Source organism: Papio anubis, chromosome 15 (assembly GCF_008728515.1).
Source record: "Papio anubis isolate 15944 chromosome 15, Panubis1.0, whole genome shotgun sequence".
NCBI lineage: Eukaryota > Metazoa > Chordata > Mammalia > Primates > Cercopithecidae > Papio > Papio anubis.
Window position 1 is genome coordinate 25,055,938 of NC_044990.1, and position 20,485 is coordinate 25,076,422.

Consider the following 20,485-nt stretch of genomic DNA (forward strand, 5'->3'; position numbering starts at 1 on the left):
GAGACAGAGTCTCGCTCTGTCGCCCAGGCTGGGTGCAGTGGCACGATCTCGGCTCACTGTAGCCTCTGCCTGCCAGGATCAAGCGATTCTCCTGCCTCAGCCTCCTGAGTAGCTGGGACTACAGGCGCCTGCCACCACACCTGGATAATTTTTTTATTTTTAGTAGAGATGAGGTTTCACCATGTTGGCCAGGCTGCTCTTGAATTCCTGACCTCCAGAGATCCGCCCGCCTTGGCCTCCCAAAGTGCTGGGATTACAGGCGTGAGCCACTGCTCCCAGCTATATATTCCTTATTTAAATGTTAGCTGGAAAATGGAATTTAAACATGGTTATTGATTATTTAGAGACAGGTCTCAAGCTCAGATATTAAACTGCATGAGAGAAAAACGAAGTACTATGCTTTCAGATGCTTAACCATGTAAATATTTTGAAGTTTATTTTCTTTTTAAATAATTTAACAGCTTCTTAAATCTACAATTATTTTTAGGCTCTGAATTGTTTTCTACGGGCTCGAAAATAATTGTGCTTTTCTCGTCTTTTGTAATTGGAATTTCACCAGGCTGGTCATCTGACTTTATACTTTTTATACTGTATATACTTGAGTACATTTTTGTTAGACTTTTATAGTTTAATGCAAGAAAAAATGGGAAATTTGCTTAAGCATGGTTTTCTGTTCGAAGTAGAATTTGGAGGGAATGATTCCCAAAATTCTAAGGACGGATTTAGTGTACATGGGTAGGGTGTTACTTGACATGAAATCGGGAAAATTGAAATATACAGAGTAAGGATTTGATACTTACATTTTGTTTTGTCATTGAAAAATGAATATGATTACTATTAATTTCTTCATAGATTTGCACAAAGGGCAAAGTTCACATATTTAAGTATCTGAGCATACAAGCATGCCAGATTAAGACAACTGACTCCCTTTATCTCCACACCATGGAGAGGCCACATTTACACCAGCACGTGGAAGATGGGTGAGTCATGCCCTCATTCAAAGCCCCCGTTTAAAATTTGCCTAGGCCAAGGCCCTCCAGGTAGCTGACTTCAAAAATCTGTTTGTTTTAAGTCACCATGGTGTCTGCAGAGAACAAAGCAAAACAAAACAATTTGCTTTACTCACCTAATTTGTGTTTAAAACAAGAAGTTGGGAAAAAACAAACAAACAAAACCAGGATTTTTCAAAATCAGGAACAAAGCTCTATCAAAAATTACCTTTCTCTATTTGTAATAATTAAAATTGGTACTTTCTATGCCTGTAACAACAAACTGATAATCTTCCCGTATGTGTTTTAGTTTTTTGTTCTAGATCCTTTCACATAGCAAAAATAAAATTTAGTAACTTTTTAAATAGTAAACTAAAATCATCCCTTCAGTTCTAACATCAACTGCCAATATATGTAAAATGCCAATATATATAAAATGAGTTTTACAGCCTAAGATTTAAAGTTGCTACTATTAGCAAGATCGTCTTACTGTAAATTAATTAACATAATTTTGTATATTCCAGGTCAGATGTTTATCAGAGAAAATGAACCATTTAAATGTCACTACACTAATATCAAATGTAGAGGTTTTTGGCTTCACAGTGGCATTTATAATGTGATTGCATTAAAAATTAGGTCTATACACACTGTTTTATTTTTGTATTTTATTCTCATTTTGTCAATTTGCTTATTGTATAAAAATTAAATAATACTAAAAATTTAGCAAACAAAAAAAAAGCAAGAAGTTGAGAAACTATTGGGATATGAAAGCAAAAACTGATGCTATTGAGAATATTTTGGTATATCTCAAATATCATCTACTGTCTCCTAATCAATAATCAGTTCTTCCTGTGTAAGTGGGTATATACTTATAAATAAGATCTAGAATACAAATGTGGATATTTTTTACTTATCAGAATAACTATATTGAGCCCAGACATGGCGTTTTAGCAATTATTAATGTTGAATATGCCTCCACAACAACGTTAAGAAAAAAATGAAGGCTTTATTTTTGGTCTTTTAAAAATACAGTATGTGTAGTTTTTTTTGCCACTTCCTGTTTCAAATGGAAATGTTAGAACCTTTTCACACATCCTAGAGCTTCTTGTGGCATAAATCAAGCCTTGAGCTTCCAAAAAACAACGTTCCCTCACTGATCGCAGTTATAGAAATGCAGGTTCTTTTTAGGAAGCCTTCACTGCAGAAATCTCTTCCTTCACTTTTTGCTACATAAGTAAATGTGAAATTTCTGACTACCTTAATGTTACTTTTATATAATGCTTAAAATATGTATCCACTGTTTTATGTACTTAATCCCTGGATAAAAATTTACAGAATTATTGAAAGTAATCACATTTCATAACCTAAGGGGTAAAAGCAGTTATGTGGTTTGCTAGATTCAGTAAAATAAGAACATTGGTAACTATTTTTAAGAAACACCTTGACATCTAAGAGCAAGCCACTTGATTAGAGCATAAATCCATGAAACCCTGAACACAAAGAATTTTATCTTATACCGTGTTTAGACTGTGCTACCGTCTGATTTTCATTAGGTCCATGTCTTAATATTCTTTAATACTAGACTGATTTGTTGCCTTACAGTAATAATAAAAATTTGCATAGCAAAATTATTATTAGAATATAAATTGATGTATCTTGGTGTGAACTTTGTGATTTTCATCTTTTTTAAATGAATTGAATATTGATGGCATCTATCTCAGCAAGAAGGATTCTGATTCAGGAGTTGGAAGTGACAATGGAGATAAGCGATTATCTGCCACCGAGGTAAAGTTAGTGATCAGATTCTTTTCCTTCTATACTTCTAGACATATTTCCCAGGAGTTCATTGAACTCCTTTCTGTTAAAGGGCATTGATTCATTTGTATGAGAGTATGTGATATTCGTAAAAGCGATTTGAAATCCTCGAAGTGTTATATAAATATTAGCTGTTGTTAGCTTATTCTGCATCTTTATATTTTTGTAAATGCCTCAAGAGTAGAGTCTGTATCTTCCTCTCCTACACATTATCTAAAATATTATTGAGTGCCCAATAAATACTACAAAGTGGCTAAGTAGTATGCAAGTGCTCATGAAGCACTTTTATAAATATGCTTATTTTTCAGTAATAGAGTAATTTAGAAAAACATTGTTATACATATGCATAAATGTTAAGGAATCAACTGTACATTTTATGTTAGTAATTGACCCACAGGAAATGCATTTATGAGTAGCTATAGTTTTTATAACAATGTTTATTTTCCTCAGACTCTTAGATTGTGTTCTGTTCTTAGATCTGTTCAGTTAATTGGATAAAAGTTTGGTTACTTGTAAGCTAACAGGCCTCACACATTAGAACTTCCTACAGTGGTTATAAATAATGCTTTGATAACTGATTTATTATCTCACATGTAGTCTATTAGAGTCCCCAAAATCTAACACTAACGTACCATTAAATGAAGCTTCTTGGCCTCAGAGATCTAGAAAGGAGTGGTAGGAAAAGTATCAGGTGCTCTTCTTTTTTTGAGGGAAGTTACTTTCTGTAGTTACTGAGTTTTGAAACATTATAATACTCTTTAAAATTGCCGTTAATAGGCCAATTACCCCATCAAAGAAACTCACATTTTTTCTATGTATGACTCCAGGAAAAAAACCTTTCTCCAATTCTCCTCAAGTCTTTGAATTTTAATAGGTAGCTAAGGTATTTGAATTTATTTTTTACAAAATGCTGTATATAGCAATGTATTAAAAAGTGGGATTCTTTAAAAATCCTTCTAATGTAGAACATTTTGAAAGGAAGAAGAGTTAGTAGGCAGAGAAGGCCAGTGTCAATAAAAAAAAATAACCCATAGGAAGCACATTAATAGTTTACTGTGTTTCAGTGGGAGAGGGGTACTAAACACATTGCTTTAGTTGCATTTTAGTTCATCCTCTTCAACTCCTAAGTCCTCGCAAATGGACCATTGTTTCAGAAATTACTCACCCTAAGCATATTTTCTGTTAAATTAAACAGACCCTGCTTTTTCTAATTAAACTCATTAATAAAACATTACATAAAGAACTTCATTATCCTTTTGTTCTCACTTAAGCATAAGTAGGATGCTAATATCATTCTAAAAGGAGCCCAAGGATTTATTCGATGCCTTTTAATTAGATGCATATCTTTGGAATTGTGCTAAATTTTTAAGATGAGAGGTGGGTAGAAAGAGAAAGGAATACAGAAAAGATTATATTCAGCAGAATAAAAATGCACACATCTTCCCATTGGCCTTTCTTTGTCTTACATTACAGCCTCCTTTCTTAAGTACACCTCCAAGAAATTTATTTTTTAGAATGATAAGCATTCTGAATTATCTTACATAGCTTCCTATTTTCACTTGGTTTGGCAAAGATTTTACCATCTGTGGTCAGGTGATGTTACTTCCCATTTAGATCACATTTTGGGGTTCAGGGATCACACCTCATTCTTTTTCTTTGGCTGCTGTCATTGATTGATTTAGCGTTTGTCACTGAGAAATTAAAAACATCTTTTTATCAAGATAAACAGGAAAGTGTGGAGCTCTGTGAATATTTGTTGAATGAATGAAATGCATGCCTGATTTCTGCCAGTTTCTAAACAATCTGTACATATGTCCAAAAGTAAACAAGGACAGACTCTGAAAACCATACCTCAAGAATTTAGGAGCAAGCCATAATCTCCTGAAATGTGTTTTATGGAGGTTCCTGATTTTTGAGATTTGGAAAGCTATTCCCTAAGTAGCAACAGTAAAATGGAGACAGAGGAAAATAAACCAGGCTCCATATTTCATTCAGAATCATAGGTTTTCTGAATAAACGTCATCAGCTACTGTGGGAAAGGAAACCCTCAGAGAAAACTAATCCAATTATTAAGCCAAAGCTTTACTCCAAAAATCACACAGAGCAGTTCTTTTTAACTACTACAGTTCTTTAGCACTTTTATATATGTGATGCAGCTTCCTCAGCCTCAAATAGAGAAATAAGACAGGCACCTGTATTAGTTCATTCTTGTGTTGCTATAAAGAAATACCGGAGGGTCGGTAATTTATAAAGAAAAGAGGTTTAGTTGGCTCACAGTTCTTCAGGCTGTACACAGAGCATGTGACCAGAAACTGCTTCTGGCAAGGGCCTCAGAAGTCAGGGTTGAAGGTGAAGGGAGTGCCTCCTGTCACATGGTGACAGCCGGAGCAAGAGAGCAACATGGTTGGGGGAGAGCAATGTGGGAGGTGCCATGCACTGGTTTTTTTTGTTTTTTGTTTTTTGTTTTGGACGGAGTCTTGCTCTCTTGCCAGGCTGGAGTGCAGTGGCGTGATCTCAGCTCACTGCAACCTCTGCCTCCTGAGTTCAAGCGATTCTCCTGCCTCAGCCTCCGGAGTAACTAGGACTAGAGGCATGCGCCACCATGCCCAACTAATTTTTGTATTTTTAGTAGAGATGGGGTTTCACCATGTTGACCAGGTTGGTCTCGATTTCTTGACCTTGTGATCCACTGGCCTCAGCCTCCCAAAGTGCTGGGATTACAGGCATGAGCCACTGCACCTGGCCGGTGCCATGCACTTTTAAACAACCAGATCTCACATGAATGCATAGCAAGAACAGCACAGGCCCTTCCTGAGATATCCACCCCCATGACCCAAACACCTCCCACCAGGCCCTACCACCAGCATTGGGGATTACATTTCAGTGTGAGATTTGGAGGGGACATACATCCAAACCATATACCAGTACCTGACAAGATTTCAGCTTAAAGCAGAAGAGAACACAGAGAAGGCCGTAAGTGTCAGCTCCATTAATTTTCACGATGTGAACACACCCATATAACCAGCTGCCAGTTCAACAAACAGAACTTTACCAGCACCCTAGAAAGCCCCACCCCGACCCCAAGAACAACTTCTATCCTAATTTTAAATACCATGGATTAGTTTTGCATTTTTTTGAACTTAAATAGTGGAATTGACCTTTGTATCTGGCAACTTATATTCAATATGATGTTTGTGAGAATCACAGGATGTTGTTTTATTACATAGCATTCTCCCTATCTACATTGATAACACTTCTCTTGAGTTAAACAGTGCACTGTATCTTTTTAGCCTTCTGACGAAGACACTGTTAGCCTCAATGTGCCAATGTCGAATATCATGGAAGAAGAACAGATCATCAAGGAGGACTCGTGCCACCGCCTTAGCCCCGTTAAAGGTCTGAGAATGGAAATGTGGAGAGAGTGCTTGCTTTTCAGTTTCACATGTTATGTTTAAAATAACCTGTGCACAGATAGGGCAGTGATAATCTTTCTAGAGTATTTCCTATGTAGCAGGCACTGTGTTCATCTGGGAAGCTGATCTCATTTAAAATTTAAAAGTCTAAGATGGATACTCTAATCATCTCCATTTTATAGGTGAGAAAACCAGGGCTCAGGGAGTTTAAGTAACTTGCCATTGGTCACACAGCTGATGTGTGTGTAGTCTACTTACTACAGTGCATAGTAGAACTAGTCTCATTCTGAAGACTTAGATAAAATTCTTTTTTTTTTTCTTTTTGAGACGGAGTCTCGCTCTGTCGCTCAGACTGGAATGCAGTGGCATGATCTTGGCTCACCACAACCTCTGCCTCCTGGGTTCAAGCGGTTCTCCTGCCTCCTGAGTAGCTGGGATTATAGGCACCTGCCACCACGCTCGGCTAATTTTTAAAATCCATTCTTGGAAAGAAAATATTGATGTGATAGATATATTAGTTAGGAAAACTCTAGCTGCTGTAAAATAGAAGATTCCCAAATCTCCGTGGCTCAACACAATCCAAATTAAGTTCAAATGGAGTTAGTGATCGGCAGGCAACTCCCCTCTGAGTGTTGATTTAAGGACCCAAGCTCCTTTCATACCATGACTCCAACATCTTTAACACAGGGCTTCCAAAACTTTCATGTCCATCTGTTTTAAACCAGAAGAGGAGCATGGAGGTTTGCTCATGGGAGTTTTTATGGACTGGACCTGGAAGGAGTGCCCATCACTGACAAGCTAGACTTCATCCCGTGGCCACATCGCACTGCACGTGAGGGTGGGAAATGTAGTTGAGGTGTGTGTTCAAGAAGCTACCTGACTTTGGCCCAGTCAGGTGACCGTGACTCCCTTACCTGTAAATGAGATGATCGGATTAGGTAATATATAAGGTCCGGTGTAGCTTGAAAATTCTGTGGCTCTTTAATAGTCGTCAAATGACCACTACACACTGTATCTTGTGTGCCTTCAAGATCCTTTTAATACGTTTCATATCTTGGTTAGAAGCCCTCATTGGGTAACATTATGGCAATTTTTTTGATTGCCCCCGTTTCCCAATGACTTTTAAGGAAAATACAAACATTTAGTTTTACTCATTTGTGGCAGAGACTATTTCACAATGTATGAATAGTGTAGAACTGGATTAATATACAGACCTTCTCATAAATAGTTGGAATATGCTCTTATGAGTGATAGGAGAGCTGTTTAAGTTCACTCAAACCTTAGTGTTTGCTTTCACTTCTTACACTTAGGTTTTTAAGTTTAGCATTTCTGTTTACCTGAGATTATCATGAGAACCATATGTTGTCTAAAAACATAGCTGTATGCTTTATATACAAATATAACTGCCACTTCATTAATTCATATAAACTTAGTAATATTATGCACCATAGGAGGTGGTATTTTAGGCACATTTTTCAAATAAAAGAATTACATAATTTGTTACCAGTGGGTCTTCCCCCTCTCGTCTAGATGTGGGTATTATATTGGTTCAGAGTGTTAAAGGGTGGCCCAGTATGGTTCTTTTTCATCTTCAGAACAGTTGGAAGAGTTGTGTAGGGTGTTCCTTTTGTGTCCCCACCTCCCCTGGAACACATTCTAGGTGGATGTGCCCCATCTGGGCATGCTATCACCTTTGTGTGGCCCTTCTCGTAGACACGTCCTTGAGATTATTTGCTACTTAAGGACAGGAGTCAGATTTGGCTGATTTTTTAATCCCTAAAATGTTTAGCATAATACCTGCCATTTAGTAGCTGCTCAATATGTGTTGGATTTTAAATATGAAATACATAGTCACATATTACTGAGGGCAAAAAAGCCCTCTTTTATACTTTCTTTTCTCCATTCCTTAAAAAGTAAGAGAAAATCTTATTTTTCTCATAGGGAACTAAGCCCAGAGAGGCCTTGACTTTTTAAGTTCAGTTTGGGGCTTTCTGGGGTTATTTTACTTTTATCTTTTCCTCCCTACAGGGAAGAGAAAACTTGGGTTTTTCATATACCTTCTTCATGGGGAACAGAGAGGACTTGTAGTGACTAGATGATATTTGAAGATCAGCTGTGTTTTGCTCTTCTGTTCAAGAAATCATGCTTTCTGTCTCTCTATATATTTTCCTAACAGGAGAATTTCATCAGGAATTTCAACCGGAGCCTTCCCTTTTGGGTGACAGCACTAACTCAGGAGAAGAAAGAGACCAGTTTACTGATAGAGCAGATGGTCTCCATTCGGAATTTATGAACTATAAGGCAAGATTTTCAGGATCAACTGTGTTTTTTACTCATTTCCTTCTGTTTGGCACCTTACAATTTATGTTCAAGGTTGCCAATCCATCCCCTTCAACGTCCAGCTTGCTGCACCCTCCCTGAAGCCTTCCAAACATCTTAGCGCTCAGCCTGTCTATTTGCCCATGTGAGGAGCTGCTCCCTGCTCTGTGTGCCTCTCCATCTGTCTGTTTATGGATCTGATTTTCTTTCCGCTACTCAGTGCGTCGTACAAATTGGCAAACTCATTAGTGTGACCATTACCATGCAGTAAAAGCTGAAATAGTTTCACATTCTTTTCAACATGTTCTAGGTAAATCCTTTTCTTGGGAGTATATTTATAGTGTAAAGACAAAAGTGGAGACTTTCAAAATTGAGAAATGAATGTCTTTCCTTTTTGGAAAGATCTCTCTGAGGACACTTATTCCTGAACTTTTGTAGGTGCCCTGAGGCATTGAAAGGGCAGGCAAAGTTGCCGAGTTGTCAGGAAAGCCTTCATCTTAGTAGCAACACAGGGAGGAGAGAAAAACTAGCGCTTTACTGAAGCGGATAGTGAAGGTTCCACTTCACAACATGAGTAGGTGCTTGGTATGTTTCTGCCAGCCCTTTTGGTTCAGGTTGTGGTGCCCAAGAATCATACAGATTATTGTTTTTGTAAAATTCGGATTCACTGTGGCTCTGAGGTAACTTCTGAGTTATTATGCTGAAGCCAAGAATGGGATCCCTAAGTACTCATCCTTATTTTCTGAGCATTGTGTCCTGATGGCTGGAACCAGCCTAAATGAACATCTCTGGGCATCACCTTCAAGGAAGTGGAGAGGAAAACAGCTGAATTTTACACCGTAGGAGACCTTGGTGTGCTCAGGACATGTTTATGGCCTCAAGATAAAAATAATGAACCTGGCATATGTTTCTAGATTACAGAAGTTGTATAGAAGGATAAAACACAGAGCCTTAACTCTTTACTCTCTGTATTTAATGTCATTAATCCATACATCCTTGTTTTAAAATAGGTCACACCCATTGCCTTGTTTCTGTCCCTTGTCTCCCTTGACATTGCTTCATTTGAGCCTCATAGTTTCTCACTTTGATTACTTCAGGCACCACCCCACCCACTCCACTTCTTACTCAATGCTGCACCCCCTTTGCATGCATGCATGTGTGTACACACACACACACACACACACTCACTCTATATATTCTGCCACCAAACATTTTTCTAAAGTACAAATATAATGACATTACTCTCAGGCCCCTGATTCTACAAGGCTTCCCCAGCTTAGACCCTATCTCTCAGCTCTGTGGGACGATTCTTCCATGAAAATGTGAAAATTGGAGTGTATCAAGCGTTCTTCTTAAGTTAAGAATCTAAGGTAAAGATGGAAACCCCGAAAATGTGTTAAGAAGATGTCCATATTTAAGTTCTAGAGGAAACAAAGCCGTTAGTAAAAATAAAGCGTATTGTTTCAGAAAAGCAAATTTCCCTGAATTCAGAGATTTCAAGGACTTCATGGAAATGGCTGCTCTACAGAATGGGTCCTGTAGATGGAAACTGGAGGAGCAGATAGGGGTGTGGAAGTCAACTTGGCAAATGCTTTCTGGAAGATACTTCTCTTGGAAAATCAAAAGAAAAATGCTAATGATAAAATAAACAAACATCTACAACAAGTTAAGGAAAAATTGTGCAATGAAAATCAGGCCCATATTAGGCTCGATGTCTGTCAACTTTAAGTCTTTCAACCTGTGCTTGGCCTGGCACAGTGGCTCACACCTGTAATCCCCCACTTTGGGAGGCTGAGGCAGGAGGATCACTTGAGCCCAGGAGTTCAAGACCAGCCTGGGCAACATACTAAGACTCCATCTGTACAAAAAAACAAAAACTAGCTGGATGTGGTGGTGTGTTCCTTGAGTCTCAGCTACTCAGGACGCTGAGGAGGGAAGATCACTTGAGCTTAGCAGAGTGAGTCTTCAGTGAGCCATGATTGCACCACTGCACTCCAACCTGGGTGAAAGAATGAGACCCTTTCTCAAAAAACAGAGTTCTGTGCTTTGCATAATCCTGTTTTCTTTACGGAATAAGCATCTTGGACCTTTGCAACCACAGTCAATTTTCATTATTCACAGCAGTTATATTGTGTGACATCACTGTGCATATTGAATTATCCAATACTGAACCATCACTCATTGGGGAAATAGAGGGCTGCGTTCCTGCAAGCCTCTGGTCACTACATTTTTGTCAACCAATCAACACATAACCTTGATTTGTGTGTATTTCTGTTTAAAGATACCTTATTTAATACATATTGTTTTGATGAACATTGCAACCATACCTTATTTAACATATATTGTTTGATGAACATTACAACCAGCAGCACCGTAACTCATGCCCGAAGGAAGCTTGTCTAACACACGTATTGTCCTCTGTAAGGGACATCACAGCTTCCTTGGGCTTCTGAACATGAGGCAGCACTTCAGCACTATGTTCGGGGCTATTTTAAAGTGAAATCACCAACAAAAAACACAACAGTGTGAAAACATGGCACTAACTAGACTGTGAAAAAGGATACTTATTTGCAGTAAGAGAGCCGAAAGAAGAAGGCAGAGTGTCACCTTGTTCCACCTCATCTGGGAACATACATGTCCTGGGACTCAAATTTTTTACCTCTCTGCAGATGTTTGCAGATGACCTCCAGAGCGGCACGAATACTGGTTCTGGAACTAAAAATGCATGTTAGTGAATAGGCAAACTCACAAATGCAGAATCCACAGATAATGAGGGTCAACTGTATAACCATTTAACTTAGCAAAAGCCACCCAGTAAGCCTGTTTTGCCTAATGAAAAAAGAGACATTTTATACTCTTGGCTACTTATAGTTTTGAAACAAAAAATCAAAAAGAAATACCCATTGTTCCTATGGTTGAAACCCAACAAAACAAAATAAGAACATGTTGTCTTGGTCATTTCTGGTAGTATATTTTACCCATGAATTTTTCTGTCATTTGGAGTGTGGAGAGTAGCACAGTCATTCATGCATTGACTGTATTGTACGTGAAAAGTGTAACCACCATAGAAAAAGTCCAAGTGTGTTCCCAGCCAGAGTCTAGCATTGGGCAGCTAGCCATGTCTTCGAGAAAAGTCTTGTCCTAAAAACACATCTGAAGGACTGGCTAGTCCCGAGTTAGTTAATGATATGCCAGAACCTTGACACCAGTAGTGGTCCTTTTGGCTGGTGTTCTCTCCTAGCCAGGAAAATGTGGCCCTATTCAGGTTGGCTTTCGTTCTAGCCATCAGCTGGGTTAAAGCAGCGTTTCTCTGTGTCAGAGATGAACATGCAAGGAGGCCTGTGGAAGGCTCACAGTGGGACTTGCCTTTCTAAATAGCCAGTGCCACTAGTGCCGCTTTGGGAAAAAGTGGGGTGACGGTGCAGGGAGAACATTCGAGTGAATTCTGGGTGTTGTACACATGAAAACTATTAGATACAATCGGAAGCACTTTTCTGTTAAGAATTTTATACTTTCTCTTTTCCCCACTGCACACATATGCGTGCACACTCACACACACATCCCTGCTGTCACAAACACTAGAGTGCATCTTTACAGGTGACCCACAAGCCCAGTAGAAGGATCTCGCAATACAAGGAGGTGCTAAAAGGGCAACAGGAAATCCGGTGAAGCTTTAAATTTCTGATGATAAGTTAACAGATGCCGTGGTCCTGGGCCACATTTTTTTAAATTAAAGAATGTTTAATTATGGGAAAATACTTACAAAATGTACCACCTTAGCCATTTTTTAAATGTACACGTAGTTCAGAGTGTTTTAACTACATTCATGTTGTGCAGCCTATCTCCAGAACTCTTCTCATCTAGAGAACTGACCCTGTGTACCCTTTCAATAACAAGTCCCTCGTTCCCTCCTGGCAGCCCCTGGCAGCAAGCATTCTACTCTCTGTCTGGATGAATTTGATTACGGTGTACACCTCATATAAGTGTAATCAGTACAGTATTTGTGTTTTTGTGACTGGCTTATTGCATGTAGCATAATGTCCTCAAGGTTTATCTGTGTGTATGGCACGCGTGAGAACTTCGCCCTTTCTAAGTCTGAGTGACATTCTAGTGCATGTACATACCAGATTTTGTTTATCCATCCCTCCATAGATGGCTGTTCGGCTTGTTTCCAGCTTTTGGCTATTGTGAATAACACTGTTATAAACATGGGCTGGGCAGGTTTTGGCTCCTGACTACTGAGGAGTAGCCAGTGGTTTTCAGGAACCCTGTGTGTTTTGTCCACAGGCAAGGACAGAAGACTGTGAAGAGCTGTTACGGATAGAAGAGGATGTACACTGGCAAACCGAGGGCATGTGAGTACCAAGGCCTCGGTTATGGGCCATCATCACTCTAAAATCCACTTTGCAAGCAGACTGGCAGTTCTGTTGTGATAGAATTTTGACCTGCTTTTCTGTGGGCACGCTGATATTCTTACAATATTGATAAGAAGTTGCCAGTTTTTCTCTGTCCGATGCTTTTTGTCATGATATTGGGCAGTACAAACCTCTTCCTTGGCCTTGAGTCTTACTTGTTTTGAGGCTGTGGGTAGTCATGTGATTCAGAGAATTAGCTAGAATTTCTAGATGGGAGGTTCTACTGTCCATACAATTGCCTGAAGAAGCCAACAGCTGGACCTGAAGTGACCTGTAGCTCTGATCTCCTTCTTTACCCCAAGTCATCCCCTTCAAGATCTGAGAACACCATAGACTTCTGGTCCCAAGACTTCCAACTGCCAGGGCTAGCATTTATTCAACATCATGTGCCAGGCATTGTCCTAAATACTTCACAGGCCATAACTCATTTCATCTTTACAACACTCCTAACAGACAAGTTCTGTTCTTGTCCCCCATTTCACAGATGACAAAGCTGAGGCACAGGGATATTGATTATCTTGCCGCAAGGTCACAGAGGGCCAGCATTTGAACCCAAGGAATCTTGTACTAGGCAGATAATCCTTCTACTCTACTGTGGATAAATATTTGTTTAGCAAGATTTACAGGGGAGGGGGTGTGTGATCCCATTAGACAATGAACCGTGTCCAGGGAAATTGAGTTTGGACTATGTGGTATAGAGTATAGTTTTTGTTCCCAGGATTTTTATTTCTATCATCTGGGAGGCAGGTGTGGACTCTCCATCATACCTTGTAGGGTTTTCTTCTTAGTGAGGATTTATCCCATTGTTAAAACTTTTCTCTTTACAGAAAGTTGTTGTCTTACATTCTGTAGCAGGAAGGGCTTGCCGTGATCAAATCTCTCTTGTCCTTTAAAAACATTGGGAAGTTCCTCTCTGGTCACCGTCTGTATTACCAGCTACTCACTGGATACGCTGCTGAGAGCCACGGAGGCCTAACTTGGTTATACAATCAGAGGAGCATAGGGAAAGAGGCAGTTGTTTTAAAACTATATAAAGTTTTGGAAACTCCATTCTCAATCTTACACCTAGTGCTTTCAACCCTGGCTGTAAACCAGGATTATCTGTAGAGCTTTATAAAATCTGAACCCCTAGTCAGACCCACTTGGACGTATAGGGCCTGGCATGGTTTTTAAGCGCCACAAATGATTTTGCTGCATCTAGAGTTTGGACTGAGAACCACTGTCCCACACTGAAACCCTATATGCATTAAAGTAATCAAACTGGTTGAACGGGAGTTGGAAGGCCTAGAAGTAGTACAGACTCGTCCAGCTGATCCCCCTCATGAACCCTCCTAGAACTCAGTAAAGCACAACTGTGAGAGCCTCTCATCTAGGCCATTGCCTGACTGTGCACAGGAGCAGTTAGGGGTGCACAGGCATAAACATCTTATGTGAGCTGCTTTGCAGCAGAGCTGGGCTTCCCCTACTCAGGGGCTCTTCCCACCACGCTCTGGCATCCCACCCCACAAGGTACAAACACATGTTCACCATAGCACTGAATCTGTCAAAATCATTTTTATATGTTACATGGATTTTTGTAAGTTTGCTTTTTAAGAAATTAGATGACATTCATGTTGTATTGATCATTTTCATTCTTTTTTCTTTCTTTTTGAGGCAGAGTCTCGCTCTGTCGCCCAGGCGGGAGTGCAGTGGCACGATCTCGGCTCACTGCAAGCTCCGCCTCCCAGGTTCACGCCATTCTCCTGCCTCAGCCTCCCGAGTAGCTGGGACTACAGGTGCCCGCCACCACGCCCGGCTAATTTTTTGTAATTTTGGTAGAGACAGGGTTTCACCGTGTTAGCCAGGATGGTCTCGATCTCCTGACCTTGTGTTCCACCTGCCTTGGCCTCCCAAAGTGCTGGGATTACAGGTGTGAGCCACCATGCCTGGCCGATCATTTTCATTCTTATGCTTGGTTTCATGTTACAGAATAAGTTCATCCAAAGATCAGGACATGGATATAGCAATGATCGAGCAGCTGAGAGAAGCAGTAGATTTGCTGCAAGATCCCAATGGGTATGTATGTCTCCTCGGTCCAGGTTTCATGTGTAAATAATGCATACTAATGTATTGAGTACATTGAATACATTCCTAAAATACCTACACAAATAATTTTGGCCCAGTCCAGCTACTAACAAAGAAAAGTCATGTTTATTGCCTGTTTTCCCAAGATGCAAAAGTGAAAGAGTCAAACTTCTGGAGAGAGTGAGATCAATTTCCCCTTTCACCACCCTTTATTGAGTTCATTCACCCCTCACGAAATTCAGATGGGAATTTTTGGTATAATTCTTAGAAAACAAAACTATGGTAAAAGTACATATTTCATATTGCTTAAAGTTTAAACCCCTGATTTATAAAAAATATAAAGAAAACGTTTTCCAAAAAGGAAAGAATTGGTATATCAAGTAGTAGTATATTTATCTGGGGTAGTGCCAAATATATGTTAACTGAAGAATATATTTCTAAAGATTTGGGATACAGGATAATTTTTAAATGTGAATTTGCCTTGATCAGTAATAAGCACCACATGCAGTGGATATGTGGATAATATTTTTCTATTTCTTAACTAATGGTAATGGAATTCCCATGGACAAAATATTTTTCAGCTAAACAATAGCAGGTTTCATGTATCGGGTAATAACTTCATGATCTCTAGAGAACTAGAGGACTTGGTAAACTGATGTGGTCTTACAATATGATGAACACGGGAATCACACTGCAGCGATCCCAGCTGGGTTCTGCAAATTTATGAAAAGGGTGGTTAGTGTATCCCAGAATGCTAATGAGAATATACCACCTATGATTTCTGGCCCTGAAAGAATAGTGGTGGATCAGTTTAGTACAGCTGGAAATCCTTTGCAATTGATTTGAAAGACATTTCAATTCTGCAGACATTGATTGAGTGCTTGGAGTGTGGGAAGATCTGCAGTGTGTACCTTGGGGGATGCAAAGATGGACATGACACAGCTCTTGCCTTCTGAGAATTTAAACTAGAATGGATAGAGATTGCCTTGAGCAGTTATTTATAAGTGTAATTGGGCCAGGCGCAGTGGCTCACGCCTGTGATCCTGGCAATTTGGAAGGCCAAAGCAGGCAGATCACTTGAGGCCAGGAGTTTGAGACCAGTCTGGCCAACATGGTGAAACCCTGTCTCTACTAATAATACAGAAATTAGCTGGGCATAGTGGCGCGCACCTGTAATCCCAGCTACTTCAGGAGACTGAAGTAGGAGAATCACTTGAGTCCAGGAGGCAGAGGTTGCAGCGAGCCGAGATCGCACCACCACACTCCAGCCTGGGTGACAGAGTGAAACTGTGTCTCAAAAAAATAATAAACAAACAAACAAACAAATAAATAAATAACTGTAATTGATTCAAGTGCTTCAAGTGGAGGTAAAAATGATAGATTTGAGCTAGTGCCCAACCTCAGGAAAAGGGGAGATGGGTGGACTGGTCTTCCCGAAGGATAGGATAATGGCCTGGACCTTTAATGACTGCCAATTTCGAGAAAAAGAGAACTTCTAGATTGAATGAAAAGCTTGGGTAAAGACATGAAGGTCAGAATGAATGGAGCCAGGTTGGGGAAATCTCAGGCAGAACAGAGGCTCTCCATCCTAGTGTGCTTCAGTATCACTTGTGGAACTTTTTCAGAATAGACACCAGGCACTTCCTTTGGGGACTGGAGTCAGCCAGTGCTTCTGATGTGCAGCCAGGACTGAGAATCACCAGAGACAGTGTAGAATGATGCAGGCAACCGTTTTGGATGCTGTTAAGGAGCTGAGATTTTATTTTATATTTAGAGGGAGGCAGTGATGGTGTTTAAACATGATTATTCATGTTAATTCTCCCTTATATTTGGCTCATGTCATAGGCACCTAATCAAGGTATGTTCAAAGAGCTGAATTCTACATCCTGAGCCAGGGCAGTTAGTGAAAGGATGTGTGTTTATGTGTATGCATTCATGTGTATGGTTGTTCATACATGTAAGTACATGTAGGCATGTGTATGTGTGTATGTATTCATTATAATGAATCAGGAAGTAGGGTGGCTTGTGGAAAGAACAGACTTTGAATTAGCTAGAAACTTTTTAAACATAGCTGCAGCATCAGTTAACTTGGGTAAGTTATATGACTTCTCTGCATCCTGTTTCTTCATCTATAAGATGGGGTGACAAGTACCTACCTTTTAGGGTTATGAGGATTTGAAATAATACATAAACTGCTGGTGGAGAAGTAAATTGACAAAACCATTCCAGAAGTAACTTAGTATGTAACCAAGTCTAGAAACCTATATAAAACTTTGGAGTGAAATCTAAGAACTTATGCTAAGAGACAAGAAGACATGAACAATTTGGGGTAGAGAATGAGGGATAGGTATTTTTAATAGCAAATATCTGGAAAAAGAAATTATCTAACAATTTGGGGATACTTTAAGTATATTATACTCATTGATAAGATGGAATGTGATGTGGCCAATATAATGTTTTTTAAAGTTTCTAGTGATATCATAGAATGCTTTTATGCTTTTTAAAAAGTGTATAACTTTTTTGTAAAAAAGTATGTAAAAATGCACAATGTTTGATCCCAATTATATAGATAGAATTAGGTACCAGTTGTGCAGGAAATTTAGAAAAACTGGAAGGAAATAAGATGGATTTTAAGAAGGAAATAAGATGGAAGGAAATATATTAAGATAGTGGAAGAAAACAGTCTCAACTAACCTTCCAAGTGATACTTGATTCGCATCTTTATGGAGCACTATTTTAAAATATTATGTTGTAAAATTTTGTATGAATTTCATTGTCTTTCTAAAATAATCCACTACTTTGGCTGCTTTAGATCATTGTTATTTATCCTGAAATAATTTTTATAATATGACATCTAATTTTATAATATTTCTGTGAGCCGGTATAATAGTCATGAAGAGCCCTGGTTTTGTTTCTGATATAGAGAGGACACTTCAACATGTCATTTATTTCTGACTGCTTTGGGACTGAATATTAGTAATAAAAAAGTTTACCTCCACATTGGGTTTTTTCTTTTATCTCACATTTCATAGATCCAGGAATTTTTTCTTTTTTAGTTAAGCCATTGATTGTAGGATTAAATTTTAAAAGTTTACCTTTTATGTGTCAGAAAATTTAGTTGGCTATTGCTGTTCTGTCTTTATCTTGGCTTCTTCTCTCAAGGCCTTCTGATTGTTAGTTTGATAGCATTTTCACAGGCCTCTATAATATAAACGCACCCCTGTTTAAGATGACTTTATAACTTTTATATAACTTACAGAAATTCCTGGCTTTATAGGTCTTTAAGAAAAAAAAAACTTCATCTCTTAAAATAGCAGAAATTTAGAAACTATGTGAGACTATTTCAGAAGTAAAAATGCATATCAAATTGCTTGTGATTTTTTTAAGTGAGAGATACAATGTATATCTCCCTATTAAAACCAAATGCCATTGGTACATATACTATAATGTAATACTCTCAGCAATTTGACTTGAATAAAGTTCTAAAATAAAATTGAGTATATGCTATACTACGTCTGAAAATTGTGATTTTATTAGACATTGCTATTATATTACAAACAAGTTGGATTGTATTACCAATAGCAGGTGGAATGTTATATTTTGGCATATGGTGGGAAAATACCAGGCACTTTGAAATTTCTGTCGTAAACTTTTCCTCACTTAACCCTAAAGATAAACATAACTTTTTAGTACATTAAAAATTTGAACTGAATAAGACCAATAGAATTTATTAAAAATAAAAGTTTAATAAATTTACGAATATCTTTTTTTCCTACTGTTTAGATTGAGCACAGATATTACAGAGAGAAGTGTTTTAAACCTATATCCTATGGGATCAGCAGAAGCCTTAGAATTACAAGATTCTGCACTGAAGTATGCTTACCTTTTATAACAAATTATATTTTCTCTTTTTATAATACATTGACATTTTTATGCTTTCAATTTCACTTTATATCTTTTTTTTTTTCTTTCCTTGTTCCCACAGTGGTCAAATACAGCTGGAAACATCTCCAGTGTGTGAGGTAAGGCTGCTGGTGGATTCAGCAGAACTCTGTGCAATATTTTGCCGTGGAATACTGGCCACCACATTCTGTAAAGATTTGTCAGAGAGTGAAACATCTTTATTAATGAGGCCGATATTCAGATTTGTTCAGGACACATTTTTCAACTTGTTTGTACGTTTGCCTCTTTAGTTCTGCTTTTCTACTCTACCTCACCCTCTGTTAAAGATGAGAGTTGGCTATTTCTATTGGATTCTGTAGATTTTTTTACCTCAGATCATCTTGCTGAGTCAAGCGATGGCAACTAAAATACATAGGGAATCTGCCTGTGTGTCGGAACCTGGAGGAGGACTGTTCAATGTAGATTTTAGAGTCAAGAAAAAATCTGGGAATTGGCCAGATGGAAATTAGCTAGAAAACACCTGAAAGACAAGAATAAATGATTTGAGAATGTCGAGGAGGATTAAAAGAATATCATAAAGAGAAACTGGTGGGGATATTTGAAGACAGGTTAAGGATGGGTTCGGTAGAGTTACATGGAGTGAAATGTGGGTGGCTGTAACGAAAGCAGTTTTGACATAAAACTAGAGATGAGCTTAGAATGTCTCAAAGCGAGAATGTTACCCCAGTCAGAGAGAGATAAGTTTGAGCTGGTGATCTGGGAGTGAAACATAGGTTACAACCCATTTCCTGAATGGATTTAGGATGGCTAATTTAGGTACCAAGATTGTGTGCCAACAGTTGATGCCCCACTGAGGTATTTGCACATGTACTGTAGTAAAGCGGTTTCACACGCTTAACTTTGTCTCTGTGTTAAAGAAATAAGGAAAAAGGAAGTGTCACTATAAAAGGAAAAGCCATGTTGCTAGAGAGTGTGGTTTCATTGTTAAGTGCGGTGACTTGGAATTATATTAGGTGTCAGTCCCATCTCAAAGACTGGCTAACTGTGGGGAACTTAATTAACCTCTCTCAACATTCATTACTGTAACTGGGATCATAATACCTATTGTAAAGATCGAATTAGGAATTTTGATTCAGAAAATGTCACATAATATAGAATATCTAAATGTTAGCTATTAGCTTGCTTCTCTATTATTGTTATTGGTGTGGTCTTTAAACAGAATTACTGTACCACCTCTTCCCTGAGTGGAGGCATCATTGAATTACCTGATAGTGGGACATTGGAAGTCTTTTATTTGCAGTCTCCCCGAACCCATTTCATCAGGTTCTTCCTTTGAGGTGATTTTGGTTCTGTGCAGACTTAACTTCTTTTTTAGCTTCTTATCTGGAAACAATTTTTTAAAATTTAATTTTATTTTTTTGTAGAGATTTTATTTTTTTGTAGAGATAAGTTTATTTTTTGTAGAGATAAGATCTCGATTTGTTGCCCAGGTTAGTCTCAAACTGCTGGTTTCAAGCGATCCTTCCTCCTCAGCCTCTCAAAGTGCTGGGATTACAGGTGTGAGCCT

At 38.6% G+C, this 20,485-nt stretch overlaps 1 protein-coding gene across 7 annotated transcripts in view; it reads left to right on the plus strand.

Moving 5' to 3' along the window:
• LRCH1 (leucine rich repeats and calponin homology domain containing 1) overlaps positions 1 to 20,485 on the plus strand; it is a 198,496-nt gene that overhangs the window by 135,136 nt on the left and 42,875 nt on the right. For 6 of the 7 annotated variants that reach the window (XR_002518353.1, XM_009191913.4, XM_017951235.3 and 3 more), the window contains exons 6-13: positions 853 to 980; positions 2,711 to 2,774; positions 6,095 to 6,200; positions 8,394 to 8,518; positions 12,824 to 12,891; positions 14,920 to 15,006; positions 18,799 to 18,888; positions 19,001 to 19,037. Coding sequence is in view for 6 of the 7 variants with exons in the window: in XM_009191913.4 (XP_009190177.2) it covers positions 853 to 980; positions 2,711 to 2,774; positions 6,095 to 6,200; positions 8,394 to 8,518; positions 12,824 to 12,891; positions 14,920 to 15,006; positions 18,799 to 18,888; positions 19,001 to 19,037 (705 nt within the window). In the remaining variant the exon portion in view is untranslated. The remainder of the gene's footprint in view (positions 1 to 852; positions 981 to 2,710; positions 2,775 to 6,094; positions 6,201 to 8,393; positions 8,519 to 12,823; positions 12,892 to 14,919; positions 15,007 to 18,798; positions 18,889 to 19,000; positions 19,038 to 20,485) is intronic. The other variant, XM_009191912.2, reaches the window with a different exon arrangement.